The sequence below is a fragment of the Medicago truncatula genome, chromosome 4, assembly GCF_003473485.1.
Source record: "Medicago truncatula cultivar Jemalong A17 chromosome 4, MtrunA17r5.0-ANR, whole genome shotgun sequence".
NCBI lineage: Eukaryota > Viridiplantae > Streptophyta > Magnoliopsida > Fabales > Fabaceae > Medicago > Medicago truncatula.
In genome coordinates, this window is record NC_053045.1 from 27,672,610 (window position 1) to 27,687,236 (window position 14,627).

General features: G+C 32.4%; 1 protein-coding gene across 2 annotated transcripts; it reads right to left on the bottom strand.

The window, feature by feature from the left end:
* Positions 1-1,067: 1,067 nt before the first annotated feature.
* LOC11443990 (very-long-chain aldehyde decarbonylase CER1) lies at positions 1,068-9,470 on the bottom strand. 2 transcript variants are annotated; one of them, XM_039832883.1, is made up of 10 exons: positions 9,327-9,470; positions 8,329-8,543; positions 6,255-6,487; positions 5,886-6,105; positions 4,905-5,280; positions 4,692-4,799; positions 4,351-4,551; positions 4,115-4,210; positions 2,441-2,614; positions 1,068-1,519 (listed from the first exon to the last, which is right to left on the bottom strand). In XM_039832883.1, the coding sequence occupies exons 1-10, from the start codon at positions 9,384-9,386 to the stop codon at positions 1,337-1,339; spliced, it is 1,866 nt and encodes a 621-aa protein (XP_039688817.1). In that variant the 5' UTR covers positions 9,387-9,470; the 3' UTR covers positions 1,068-1,336. The 2 variants fall into 2 exon arrangements, with proteins under 2 accessions (XP_039688817.1, XP_039688818.1); XM_039832884.1 differs by lacking the exon at positions 8,329-8,543 and having other exon boundaries at positions 9,327-9,466.
* Positions 9,471-14,627: the final 5,157 nt, after the last annotated feature.

The window sequence follows — 14,627 nt, forward strand, 5'->3', positions numbered from 1 at the left end:
TTTTGATGTGAAGACGTAGCGTCTATTTCTTGAATATTTATGTTATTCGTGTGTATTATCGCTTTAATAGAAATAGGGCGTTACAGGTCTATTATGTGGTTTAAAGTCGTTCCTTTAAAAGTATCTATTTTTGCGTGGAGGCTTCTGCTTGATCGCATTTCCACTAAGGATAACTTGGTTAGGCATCAGGTCCGTACTACTAATGACCATCTTTGTACGGGCGCTTGCGATAAAAATGAGGATCAGGATCTTTTGTTTGTGACTTGTGATTTTTATGGTAAATTATGTATGGTGGTTTCAAGTTGGCTTGGATCATAACGGAAAATCATGCCACAATATTGGCCCATATCGTTCAGTTTGGTGGGTTTGGTCGTTTTTCGAAACGCGTTCGGTCAGATTTTGAAGTTATATGGCTTTCTGTTGTTTTATTTATTTGGAAAGAGAGAAACATGCATATATTTCAACACAAGGAAGATCACTCACAATCTTTAAGTGAAAAAGTTAAGCTCCATTTCTTTTGGTGGTTGAAATGAATATATGTAACATTCAATTTTGATTATCATTTTTGGAGGCTTAGCGTTCTTCCTTGTTCAATTGTTATTTCTTAGTTCTCTTTGTTTCTCTCTTATGGTTTCTTGTAATGTAACTTTGTATCGATTTTTGGGTCTCTCTTATACGCCATGGTGTTGGAAGGACTCCCTTAGTATATTAATATATTTCATTTTGTCCTCTCGAAAAAAAATTAGGTTTCCTATAAAAAATAATAATAAAGAAATTGAGTACATTAGTATAAATAAAAACTAATTACTCCCTTTGTCCCAAATTATATTACGTTTTAGGCATTTCACACATTAAGAAATATAATTAATTTTTTGTGAGAAAGAGATATTATGAATTGTTTTACAAATTTGTCTTTAATAAATGATATGAGAAAGATAAAAAAAATAATTGAAAGAAGAGAAAGTGATAAATAGTTAAGAATATCGTGTAATAGAAAAAGTAACATGCTTCTTTGATATTATAAAATAACATATAATTTCAAACAATTTGTTTTCCAAAGCGTATAATTTAGAACAGAGGTAGTATTTTTATTATGATTTTTTTTGAGGCATTTTATTATGATTTTGACACAACAGTAGTAACAGCTTAAATGGCATTTAGAGGTTGAAAACCATGGCAGATATTTGCCTTATTGTAATAATACACGATCTTACAAAAGTCCCAAGCCTAACTAAAAATATGCATTAATAATGAGGACTCAAAATTAAGGGACTTATTTATCTACTTATATAAACGCACTTTTCTGGTAAGTGCTTATGCTATTTATTTAAGCTGTTTATCCAAACTTGTTTAATTTTTGTGGAATCTTAAGGGGTAGGTAACCATGACGAATACTTGCTTCCCATACTTTCTCAATGTTAAATACAGTGTCGCCACACTCATGAGCATCCCATCCTTCTAAGGCATGAATTATTCCAGCAATGCGCCAAGCACTCATGACTCTTCTTGGAAGCCAGTTCTGTAATTAATAGAAAGACATTGATTAGTTTTATAAAACTTTAAATTGATTTCATATACCAACATTATGAAATCATGAAAAATTTGCATGAGTAAACCAACATGACTTAAGTCACGTAGGTGTATAGTCCAACGTGACTTAAGTTACGTAGGTTATACACCTACGTGAGTTAACTCACGTTGTGCGTATTTTGGGAAGTTCAGTTGAGAATGAGCAAAATTAGTTGGGAGAAGAGCAATTTTATTTGTTTTTAGTAGGGGGCCTTTCCGACGAGAATGGGCCAAATCGACCATCCCATTCGAGTTTTGTCTAGTATGAATATAATTTAAGAAAATGCTAATTAGTACCTGGATATTGATTAAAGTATTAAAATAAACAAATTTCCTTCAAAAAGTGGTGTAATCATTTCTAAGATTTGTCAATCATGTACACTATTGCTCATGTTAGTGCAACTAAAATGGAAAACATTTTATTGGAAAACATAAATTATTTATGAAAAAGATACCTATTTAATATTAGAGAAGTGGTATACAAAGCGAAATTTTATTCGCTAAATTGTACGAAGCTTATAAACAGTGTAAATAGATATAGCATGAATGCTTTAAGTTCCGTATTTGCCGGAAAACACCCAGATATTGGTGTGAAACAACCAATCACAATTATTCACGGTGTATTCAGGAACATTTCTCTCACTATGAATGAACAACATTTTTGTTAATATTAATACACAAGTTTCAGTGCAAACTTATTTTTTAAAATTTCTTAACATGTGCAAATTTGCACATGTTAAAAAAAATTGCACATGATAAAAAAAACTTGTATTTTTAAGACAAAAGTAAAATCTTATATTTTCAAGACAAAGTTCATAATAATAAATTCTTTAATAAATACAGGGTTGTATATAAAATTAAAACTACCAACCTCACACGAGTGCAAGTTTACGAGTGTAGTAGGAGTGATCATTGCTGGTGTATAGTGGTACAGGCAACCTTTTTGCATTTTCTTTGGAGGAAAATGAGAAAAAGGTATGAACAATGATCCTTCTGATGCTTGCATTTGCTCATCTTCATCCCAGTCCTCTCCAACTAACCATGTCTGTTAGACAAATATGAAGTAAAGGTTCCTCATGGAATCGTCATATAAATCTTAATTAATTAGGGATGAAGAGATAAGAAAAATATAACAAAAATGCAATCGAACTCGATAACAAAGCCAAAAGAAAACACAAAAACAAGAAAACTGGCCCTCATGCCACTGATTAGAGTAAGCACCAAATATATACTCCCTCTGTCTCATAACATTAGTGGTTTAAGATTTATGTGCGATTATTAAGGAAATTATTAATAATGTTGAGTAAAATTCGATGAAATTCAATAAATAAAGATATAATAGTGAAAAAAATAATTAATGTTGTATTGATTTTGTAATGTGACAATTATTTTGAAAAAAATGAAAAAATGCTAAAGAACAATAGTTGTTGGACGGAGGGAGCACTCTTTAATTACTATTATAATCAAAACACTTATTTTCAAGAATAATTGATGTATGTGGTTTATGTTACACATCAAATATGTCACATATTCAATGAATTTAAAAGGTGATTTTATTTGTTTACTTATAATACTGATTAGAGATTGTACCTTTGAATATAAGAGTTGAAACATAAAGTCACAATTCTAATATACAATGTATCAAAAATAGAGAAAATGAGGTGTTAAATGAATGCATAAAATTTTAGGACCTTTGAATATAAGAATTCAAGCATGAAGTCACAGTTCTAATCTACAATCCCTAAAAAATGTTCTAATATACAACTTTTATCTAGATTTTCTTTAAAATAGCATAATATATATATATTATGGTACACCTATAATTTTGAGTAGATCGGTATACCAACTCATTAAATTAATAACTAAATTACATGCTTTTTTAATAAAAATAATTATTTTCTATCATTAACAATTATAATAATTAGATCTTATTTATGAAAAGTGTCGACGACATAAAAATTACTTTTTTTGAATTTATATTTCTTATAAACATTGATTATTTTTTATGAAAAAATATTAAAAATTTAATATGATTCTTATAAATAATGGAATGAGATTTTATGAATTGATGTTTTCTAAAATATAAATATTGACAAATAACTAATTATTTAATAAAATGGACGTTCAATTATAAATTTATGAAGTAAAAGTACCGGTACACCTCAATTTATGAGGTATACTATATATAACTATAATGGTGGGATGGAGTCTCACAATGAGGTCATCTTCTATTGCTTGCAAGTTGAATTTTGCATGACACTTGTCATAAAGAAGAATGTTAGGAACATTTTTCTTTCTATCGCTATCGCTAACATTTGGTCTTTTTTTTTTTTGTGAAACTCACATATGGATCCGACAACTTTATGTGTGATTTATTTTAAAGGTGTTGTATTGTATCCAAATGAATTTCAGTCCTATACAAACACCACGCACCGAAAGTCTAAAGACAAAACTACCCTTGGCCAAGAAACACAATAATCAGCCCCACCAAAATCTTGAAATTAGTTTCAAATTCCAAAATGAATGTTTAAACCAATAAGCTAACCTTTGGAGTATTGATTGGTGATAGAGCCAAGCTTCCATCGGACACGGCGACCCTTCGTTCAAGTTCTTTCAGCTCATCCCTATATAATACAGTCACCTATTTGCAATTTACTCTCCATTAGAATAAAATTAAACTTATTAAACATTTTGTACTTGGATATGTTTCTTAAAGATCTTAAACTATGTTAATGTTTAATGTTGTATTATGAAAATTCAGAGATGCATATGTGCACATACCTGTACATTTTTACTGCATAAAGCATTAATAATGGCCAAAGCAACCTTATTAAACTTGCCCCTGAGTAGCACTTGATTGGTCCCTTTGGGAATGTTGTTAAGCACAGTAGCAACAACTAAGCTACTACCATCTACAACTTTAATCTTCAGATTTGGAAGCCTTTCAATATAAACTGCGCAGTGTGCACTGATCTCTTGTCTCTGCAAATTTGAAAACCCTCAATGTTAGACATATATACACATATACATTTATATTTTAAAGCATTCTTCATAATCGCATTGCTGACACAAGTTTTATGATAAAATCGTAAAGTAAAAAATTATGACAGAGATGAATTTACCTGGTTTAAAAGTCCTAGACTTATCACCTTTACTCCACTTAAATCAGCCATCATTATTGTCTCTTCAATCAATTTGTTTATCTTGATACACTGTTTTTTAGAGAAATACTACAAAAAGCAAGAAACCAAACGGGTGTTGTTACTTGTTATCCTTATGGATATAGAGAATAAAAAATATAAAGTTCAAATTTCATATTGGAGAAAAAATCATACTTGTATTTTAAATCTTGGTATAAGCCAACACTGCAGCTTGAGATCTTTGAAGAAGTTACTTTCTAAAACAATGGCATGCCCACTAATCCAAGTCACAAGCATAGAGCACAATGTAAAAGGCCACATTAAATTGAGATACCATTTAGAAGTTTGAGGGTTGGAGGCTAAGGAAGCAAACCCTAAGCGTAGTTGAAAGATAGAATCAAGTGTTGTTAAATGTGTTAAGTGCACCACATCTGGTGATTCCTCTTGTCTCTTCAAACAAGATTCATATGTAGCATCTGTGGATGCATCCACTGTACCATAAATGTAGTCATATATAGGCATGAAGAGTGAGTAATTTGACCTAAATTTTGTGTGATGCAGCGAATGAAACCTGTAAAACCAAATTTTGAATAAAACACTTATGAACTTTAATAAGAAAATATTACCATAAAATTAAGAAAAAAAATGTTGAATTACACTCCCCTCCTCTCTATTTCAAAGTATATTAGACAAAATTACACTCTTCTCTCCTAAGAAATGATTGAGTTACATTTCTCTCCCCTTCTATCCTAAACTCTACACTCTTCTCCCAAGTTAAACTCTTAGGTCATTTTGTATAATTAACCTTCTAATATTCATTATTTTTATCTCTCAAAAAAAAAATCATTATTTTTAAACTTTTTTTATTCACAATATCGTTAAAAACATATTATAATTAGGAAGCAAAATAAAATAAAATATAAAACTTAAATTTCATATATTATATATAAAGGGAATAGGAGATTTTAGGCTCCATTCTTTATTATTTATTATTTCAATTATTCTCGCTTAAGATTGTTTAAGATTTTTTCAATGAAGTTTAAGATTGTTTTTCTCATTCTTTATAAACAAACAATAAAAATGATTTTTGTTGACAAAATTGCATACGAGGGTCTTCACATTTTGTTTTATTAATTGATTAATTTTTTTTAGAATAAAGCTGTAATACAAACTTACGATGGTGTGTACGAGAGATACTTCAATAGGGGAAAGTAGGAGAAGAGTTTCTTAGGAAAGAACTCAAAATTGCAATGACCCATGTTGTTCATAAAATCGATGTAAAAGATATAACCATACACCGCAGCAATAGACGATTTTTTTACGAACATTGTTGTCAATATTGGGATAAAAAAAAGTGTGAAATATGCCAATATCTCAGCAAATGGGTGTATCACAGCTGTCATAAACAACAACAACAAAAAGTTAAATATCTTCCAAAGAACTAACATAAAAAAAAAAAAAAAATGCTTTCCTCTAAAAAAACATAACAAAAAAAATTCTAGTTTGTGTAGTGAATATCCTGAATATTGGGAAAAAAGTTCATACAAGTGATAGGCTCGGTGACAATTGAAGAATGATGATGAGAATGGTAACGAGAGTATAGATAATGATGATGAAGTGCTCTATGTAGCCAATAGTATAAGAACTCCACTGGTCCAGCATGCAAGAGAGCTGTAAGAACCACACCATCTGTTCTCCACCATGGTAAGTTAGCAGCCATAGGAAATATTGTGTATAGTATATAGAAGGTTAGTGCAGTCAACAATATTTGATCATCCCTGCAAATGTCACATAATGAAAATCTTAATTATTAGATTAAAGGCTTAATTACTCTTTTGGTCCCTTAACTTATTTTTTGGTTTCGTTTTGGTCCCTTAACTATTAAAAGTTTCGTTTTGATCCCTTAACTTACTTTTTGGTTTCGTTTTGGTCCCTTAACTATTAAAAGTTTCATTTTGGTCCTTTAAATTACTTTTTGGTTTCGTTTTGGTCCCTTAACTCTTCCTCCGTCAACCACTTTGATCCTTTATGTTAGGATGAATGTATTAGAGTTAAGGGACCAAAATGAAACCAAAAATAAGTTAAGGGATCAAAACGAAACCAAAAAATAAGTTAAGGGACCAAAACGAAACTTTTAATAGTTAAGGGACCAAAAGAAAACTCAAATATAAGTTATGGGACCGAAATGAAACTTTTAATAGTTAAGGAACCAAAACGAAACCAATAAATAAGTTAAGGGACCAAAAGAGTAATTAAGCCTAGATTAAATCTTTAAAATAAATTAATATTTGATTTTTATCAATCAATTGAATGAGACTCATCTTAAGTGAACAACTCACTTTCGTGATGAAGTGAGAAAATATTATACTCTCTCCGTCCTATATTAGATGACTTAATTGACTCCGACACACGTACCAATGCATATGTTTTATCTTTGATATCTTCAATTCTCTATTAAAAAAAATTATGAAAATTTAATATTTTTAAAATATTCATCAAGACGAATCCAACAACATCTTACATGATATTATTTATCTTTGTGAATTAGCAGAAAAATATGGTCAAAGTATGTTAAGTCTATAATGTATATTATCAAATAGGTCATTTGAGGGACGGAGAGAGTATATATTATGTTGTCTTTATAAGCATTTTTTTTTTTGTTTTTAGTTCCTCAAAAATATTTTGTTCTTACTTTTAACCTTTGCTTTTAAATCATGTCATGTGTACTATTTATATGTAGTTAAAACATAAAAATTCATATTTGATTCATTCTATGTTAAAAAATTTAAATTTTTGTTAATTTTAGGCCAAATATCACGTTTGGTCCTTTTATTTTGACAAAATTCTCAAGTTAGTCCTTTAAGTTTCGAAAGTTTCAATTAGGTCCTTTTAGTTTGACAGAATTCTCAAGTTAATTAGTCCTTTAAGTTTCAAATAGGTCATTTTAGTTGATAAACTATTTTACCGTTACCCATGTTGTCATTTAATAATTAATTGATGCTGATGTAGCCGTTAAGTTGTTGACTTGGCATGTCAAAATGTTACGTTTGATCGTCGCAAATGATCATTCTTGCACAATAAACGTCGTTTAATAATACTAGAAAGGCATTTGTTGTTGTAAATATATGTCTTTCTAGCACTATAAATGATCATTTGTGACCGTTAAACGTAGAGTTTTGACACTCTTGAGCTTTTAAAATGTAACATTTTGATCCTAGTCAACAACTTAACGGCTACATCAACATCAGTTAAATGGAGACTAACAACAGGGTAACAGTGAAGTAGTTTATCAACTAAAATGACATATTTAAAACTTTTGAAACTTAAAGACTAATTTGAGAATTCTGTCAAACTAAAAGGACCAAAAATCGTATTTGACCTTAATTTTATTTATAATGTATTAAATTGCGGAAAAAGAATCTAAATTTTCAATAAAACACATAAGTTGAAATATTTATAAGAATAAAAACATGTGTAACCCTAGTGCAAATATTAATCCTTGATTTTTTATATCAATAAGTATTCACTTTAGATGAGTCTAATTCCAATTAATTATATAGCATTTATTTAATTAATAAAGAAAGATAAATATTTAAAGCCAAAATTGAAATTTAGGAACCAGTTGGTTTCTCTGTCGACTTGTTCGAATTCTAGGCATTTGTCAACAATTCTGTTTTTGCCTTTAGCAGTTTGATAGCGTGAGATAGAAATCCAGATCTGGCTGTGTAGCATTCTCACAAACATATAAGGAAATATGATATAGTATGATGGGTCCTGTTCCACCCATATGAAAGAGTATATGCTATGAGCAATCCATGGACTTAGAATCACGAACTATGTCATCATCAGGGAACATTTTGAAGACAAAGACAGAAAATAATGTCAGTCATAATCTAAACAATATAAATGCAAAAAACTATATACCAATAAAAAAAACATAATGTTTAGTGACGAAAAAGTTGGAGTTAGGATCCTTACTAAAAAAATTGATGATAAAAAAGAATATTTTATATAACGATTGCTCCCTCAATCATTTTTTATGAGCTTTTTTGCAGGTTAGAAAGTGCGTATAAAAAAGAACATTGGGTGCAGTATGTTTTTTTTTTAAACTAAAATATAATGGTTTTATAAAACCAAAAAATAAAAAAATATCTCCATTAAAAAAAATATCATGGTTTTTTCTAATTACATAAACAAATTTACAAATGATACATGCATACTAATTCTTACCCAATTTGCTAATTTACTTATTAATTCACATGTATTATTAGATAAATTATTCGCAATTCTTCAAGGATACCTAGCATCACTAAATATCATTATACTTTATCTATTGTTATGGAAAGGTATTATTCGCAAATGATATAACAATATTAATTGTTTTCAGTTAATCTTATCCTATTAATTATCCACAACACCTATCATACCGTAGGTAAACTTTATTCTCTGTTTTCTGTTTTTTGATCTACTGGAAATTAAGTTAAGGAAAGGGTCGACGTTAGTGAAAAAAATATAGAATACGAAAAGACAATATTATTTTTAGAGAGAGATGGATTATAAATGATGGTAGTAAACTAAAAAAACCTATTATAAATTATGGTAGTAAACTAAAAGAACCTTGAAGCTCCCAAGAGGTTTCCAAGGCCAGTTTGTAAGGATGCCCGGTTTGGAAGCCATAATATGAATTTGTGATGAGATTGTAACATATGGATGCTATTTATACAGTGCTGGATTTGGCACATTGTTCACCTATAGGTGGATTGCTTTGAAAACACGTTGATAAACATTGGCTTGTCAGGAAGCCTGCTCTCAACCACACAATTTCCCCATCATTTAAGATATTTCATGCTTCCTCCGATTTCTAGTATAAAATAAACTTTAATTTTAAATTCATTCAAAATATACTTCCTCCTCCGTCCCTCAATAGATGACCTAGTTGACAATATATATTATTGACTTGACCTACTTTGACCATATTTTTCTACTAATTCAAAAAGAAAAATAATATCATGTAAGATGTTGTTGGATTCGTCTCGATGAATATTTTTAAAACATTAAATTTTCAGAATTTTTTTTTTAGAGAATTGAAGATATCAAAGATAAAACATATGAATTGGTACGTGTGTCGGAGTCAACTAGATCATCTATTAAGGGACGAAGGGAGTATGATATATCTCATTTTTAATATAAACTAGTTACATCATTTAAATATAGATTGCTCTAAACCATATTGCTATTTTAACCGTCTCATATTACATGTCTTTTTTAAACTAATACACACTTGAGTTTTGATAACTAAAGACATAATTTTAAACATAATACAGACACCATTGTATATTATACGTATTTTTAGATTTTTTTTTCACTTTCTTTCTCTTCTCTCCCTCTCCTATAGATTCCTTTATCTCTGATCTCACTCCCACCCAGCGACCAACATCAACTCCTCTCACTCCCACCCTTCTAGATCTCCGTTCACCACCATCACCACTGTTCTCCGGTTACCACCACCATCCCTCTACTCATATCTATGTGCACAACAACGTCACCACCACCCATCAACCTTCTTCTCGGATCCATCTCTCACCCACCGCCACCACTATCACCACCGTCCTCACCACCATCGTCACCGTCGCTTGAGCTTTCACCGGCAACCATATCTTGTTTCTCCGACTGTTTCTTCAACTCAGATAACTCGGAAGCAGACATACGATAAGGTGCCATCGAGACCGGCTTCGTTCCAGGAACAAGATCAATAGAAAACTCAACTTCTCTCTCTGGAGGCACATCAGGAATCTCATCTGGAAAAACTTCAGGAAATTCACACACCACCGGTAACCTATCAATCACTGCTTGATTCTCAATAGATAAAGTAGCCATTAACGAAAACATCAAGATACCGTCGCGTTCCAGTTGCTTCAGCTGCTTAGTAGATAAAAACTTTGCACCACTTTCCTCTTCGACGGAAGAGAAATGCACTGACTTGCTAAAACAATTAATAAGAACGTGGTTGTACTCTAACCAGTTCATACCCAGAATCACATCCATACCGCTCAAAGGTAGACAAACTAAATCCATTTCAAAATCACGACCGAACATAGACAAAGGACATTTCAAACATACGAGAGAAGTAGTCACCGAACCCTTAGCTGGAGTTTCGACAACCATCTCTCCATTCATATCAGACAAATCAAGACCCAAAGCAGAAACACAATCGAAAGCAATAAAACAATGCGTAGCACCAGTATCAATAATAGCAACTAAAGGAGTATTATTAATATAGCAAGTACCTCTGATCAAGCGATCCTCGTTCTCTGTCTGAGTACCAGTCAAAGCAAAGACTCTACCAGTAGTCGGCGCCTTCTTAGGCTGAGTACACTGTGAACTAATGTGACCCTCTCCATTGCAGTTAAAACACACAATGTCCGTACGCTTGCATTCAGCTACAATATGACCTTTCTTGCCACACCGAACACACTTCTTGATTTCTTCAGGGCATACATTGCTTTTGTGGCCTTTCCCACCACAATTGAAACACACAATCTCTGCAGCATCCTTCTTCTTAGGCCGCCTATCATCGACCATCCTCTGTTTCCCTTTATCAGCGGGGGCACTGTACGGCTTAGGACAACTCTGCTGTCCCTTGCCCTTCCTCTCATTCACTACCTTGTAGTGAGCCTTCGTATCCTCTTCATAGATCCTGCAACTATTAACCAAATCCGGAAAAACTCTCAGTTGTTGGTACCCAATCGCCCTCTTGATGTCGGGCCTCAAACCGTTCTCGAACTTGATGCATCTCGAGAACTCAGCATTCTCAGCAGTATAGTGCGGGTAGAACTTTGACAGCTCCACGAACTTGGCAGCATACTCTGTCACATACATGTTTCCTTGCTTCAACTCAAGATACCGTAAGCAAGTTGACCCTAGTAGTAAGTACTTAGGAGGTGACATTACTAATATTGAGTAAAATTTGTTGAACTTAGGAGGTAACTAGTTTATAATTAAGGAAACAAGTGTCTTGTTGAAGGAAATAAGTCGTAGCCTAGTAGAACCATTCTCTTAAACCCTTTGTAAGGTAGACGCTGATATGGCTGCCCGTTTGTAGAACGGTTAAGTGCGAGGGAGAGAGGGGGGGGGGAGAGAGAGAGAGAGAGAGAGAGAGTGTGCGTGTGTGTGTGTGTGTGTTATGAGTGTCCTAAGATAAATAGACATATACACCTACAGGAACTTTGGCCTTCATTGCCTTGAAAAATATTGGAAAGCCAATATAAAGTCTATGATTTCAATTAACTTTGAGGTGGTAAGACCCCACACGTAAGGATCACCTTGTGACCAGCAGGCGCAACCAAACATCGTAGGGAAAGACCTAGTCAACTCAAATAATATAAACCCCACATGTATGGATCGCCGTGTGTTCAGAAGGTGCATCTTAACGAATGATTAGGTTAGTAACGTCCCAACGACCTCATCACTTGTATAGTCTACCTAAGATAAATAAACACGACATTACTGTTATTTAATATCCAACAATATAAATAGGGCGCTGCTTACTTTTCTACAACAAAAATAGTAACTTGCTCTGCTACAAACATATAAAAATAGTGAATCTCTAACCCTTAACTCTTTTATTTTATCGTCAAACTTAAAATAAGTAACATGAATTGTTTGGATGAAACGACAATCCCTATAGATACAATACTCTACTTACCACTTTATTACTTTGTAACGATTTGGTACACTTTCTTAATTCGCACATCAATGGACAAGAAAACTTGCGGTTGTGTTCAAAAGACATCGTATGGGCTAACTTGTGCATGCATCATTGCTATGAAAATCCGTCACAACAAGCCTATGTGATTGGATGAGATAGGCCGTCATTGGCAAGGGTTATATATGGGTGAAGAGAAAAGTAATGATGAATTTTTTTCTGTCGCAGAGGAGTGGAATCTATTTAGGAACATATCCAAAGAGTCCCTTACCAAATGAAACTAAAAACCAAAGATTATTTGCGTCAGTTAGTGTTTCCGTAGGCCACAATGATGTCACCACATCCAAGAAAGATACCAACAAAAGGAGCCAAGAAAAAATTAAAATCTATACAAAAAATAACATCTACTAGTCATAACCGATCTTCGTGGGAGACTATTGATTCTAAATTTCGGGATAGTCAATCTTCACCAAAAAAGTCTTCACAACCTAAAAGAAAAGGTGCTCGACTTGTCATTTCTCCACGTTCCTCGATTCCAATGCCAACTCTGGTTCGCATCCTATCTTGGTTCCAACTACTTATGATCCATCAAGTCCTATTCATTACATGCCAAAATTCATGAGACCATTTATTTAGAAAATTGTGGATGTTAGAGGCGATGTGAATTGTGGGTTTAAGGCTATAGTTGAGTCCATTGGTTTGACGGAAGAAAGTCATGTTATAGTGCAGATAGCACTTATTCGAGAGGTGAAAGAGCATATGAACCACTACATGCCGATATATGGGGGCGAGGACCGTTATAACTATATCTTGAATGGATTGCATCTTCCAAAAAATGGTAGTGGTTTTGAACTTCCAGATAATTAGTTGACATTGCCGGATATGGGTCACTTTGTCAAAACTTATTATAGTAGGCCTGTGGTGGACATAACCAGCCTTGAAATTGGAATTTCAGAGACTTTTTCCCAATTAGAGGCATGCCTCTAATTAACCCGAAAAGCCATTTCATGTGTCTTCGTTTAATCCCGAGTCATTTTGTTCTTCTTTTTTGAAAAGATGTTTGCCCACTACCTCCATCATCTTCAAATTTGAAGATACACCAGAGCGAAGAGGCGGCATCATGGGAATTTGAATTTTTGGATCAACACTGTCGTTTCTGAGCACTTGTGAAACTTGAAAGAGGAGAGAGACCGTCGTCACCAAAAAAGTTTCAAACCAAGACAATCCAATTTTGTGTGATACTCCTAAAAAAGCAAATGAAGAATTTGAAGTTATTGCGTAATATGAAGATTATTTAATTCCATTAGATAAAATATGACACTTTTTTGTCGATTTTTATCCATTTTTTTGTCGATATACACCAACATATTTTTTGGATATATAATGTAACACCATTTTTTTATAGTCAATATGTAACTAACCTTTTTTAAATTTTATATATATATATATATATAGGGCATTTCAAATGAGAGGAATTTTTAAATGAGAGGGTGAGAGGATTAAATCACAACCATTAGATGAAATCTAGTGGCTGATATTTATTTGAAGCAACTCACATGTTCCGTATGCACCTCTCTTCATTTCGCCTTCCTTTCTTCTCTCTCAGTTACGTTTTCAATTTTTTTCTTTCTTCTTTCCAAATTGATTTCTCCTATTCCAGCACAAAGCCATTTTTGCTGCATCAACTCTATTCCTCTTTTTATTTTTGTCTTTCTAAAAAGTCCTTGGCTTTTGAATCACACCACTTCTCCAAAAATTAAAATTGGGATAAACTATCAAATTGGTGAATCTTACCGAAAACCCATTCATTTTTGGTGAATAATTGAAGAAGAAAAAATGGGTCTTCAGTTGAGAAAGCAAACTATGAATGGATTTCGACTTGTGGTGTAGATTTGATTAAAAAAAACCATTGTTATTAATGTGGAGTTGAAGAAATAAGGGGTAAAGATGAAGAGCCCTTTGAAAAATTAAGTATTTGAAAGTTGCAATTTGAAAATTAGATAATTAGTCATAATCAATTTCATTTGTCATGGATTCCAGAAATTAGCTATTAAATTTAAATTACAAGTGTCTTATGATGATGCATGTTCAAAATTGGAACGGCGTGGAGAATATGTCAGGAAGGGAGATGAAGATTGAGGGATACAGTGTGACTAAGTCTGTAGTGACTAACTAAATGCCAACCGTTGATATAGATCTGATGGTTATTAATT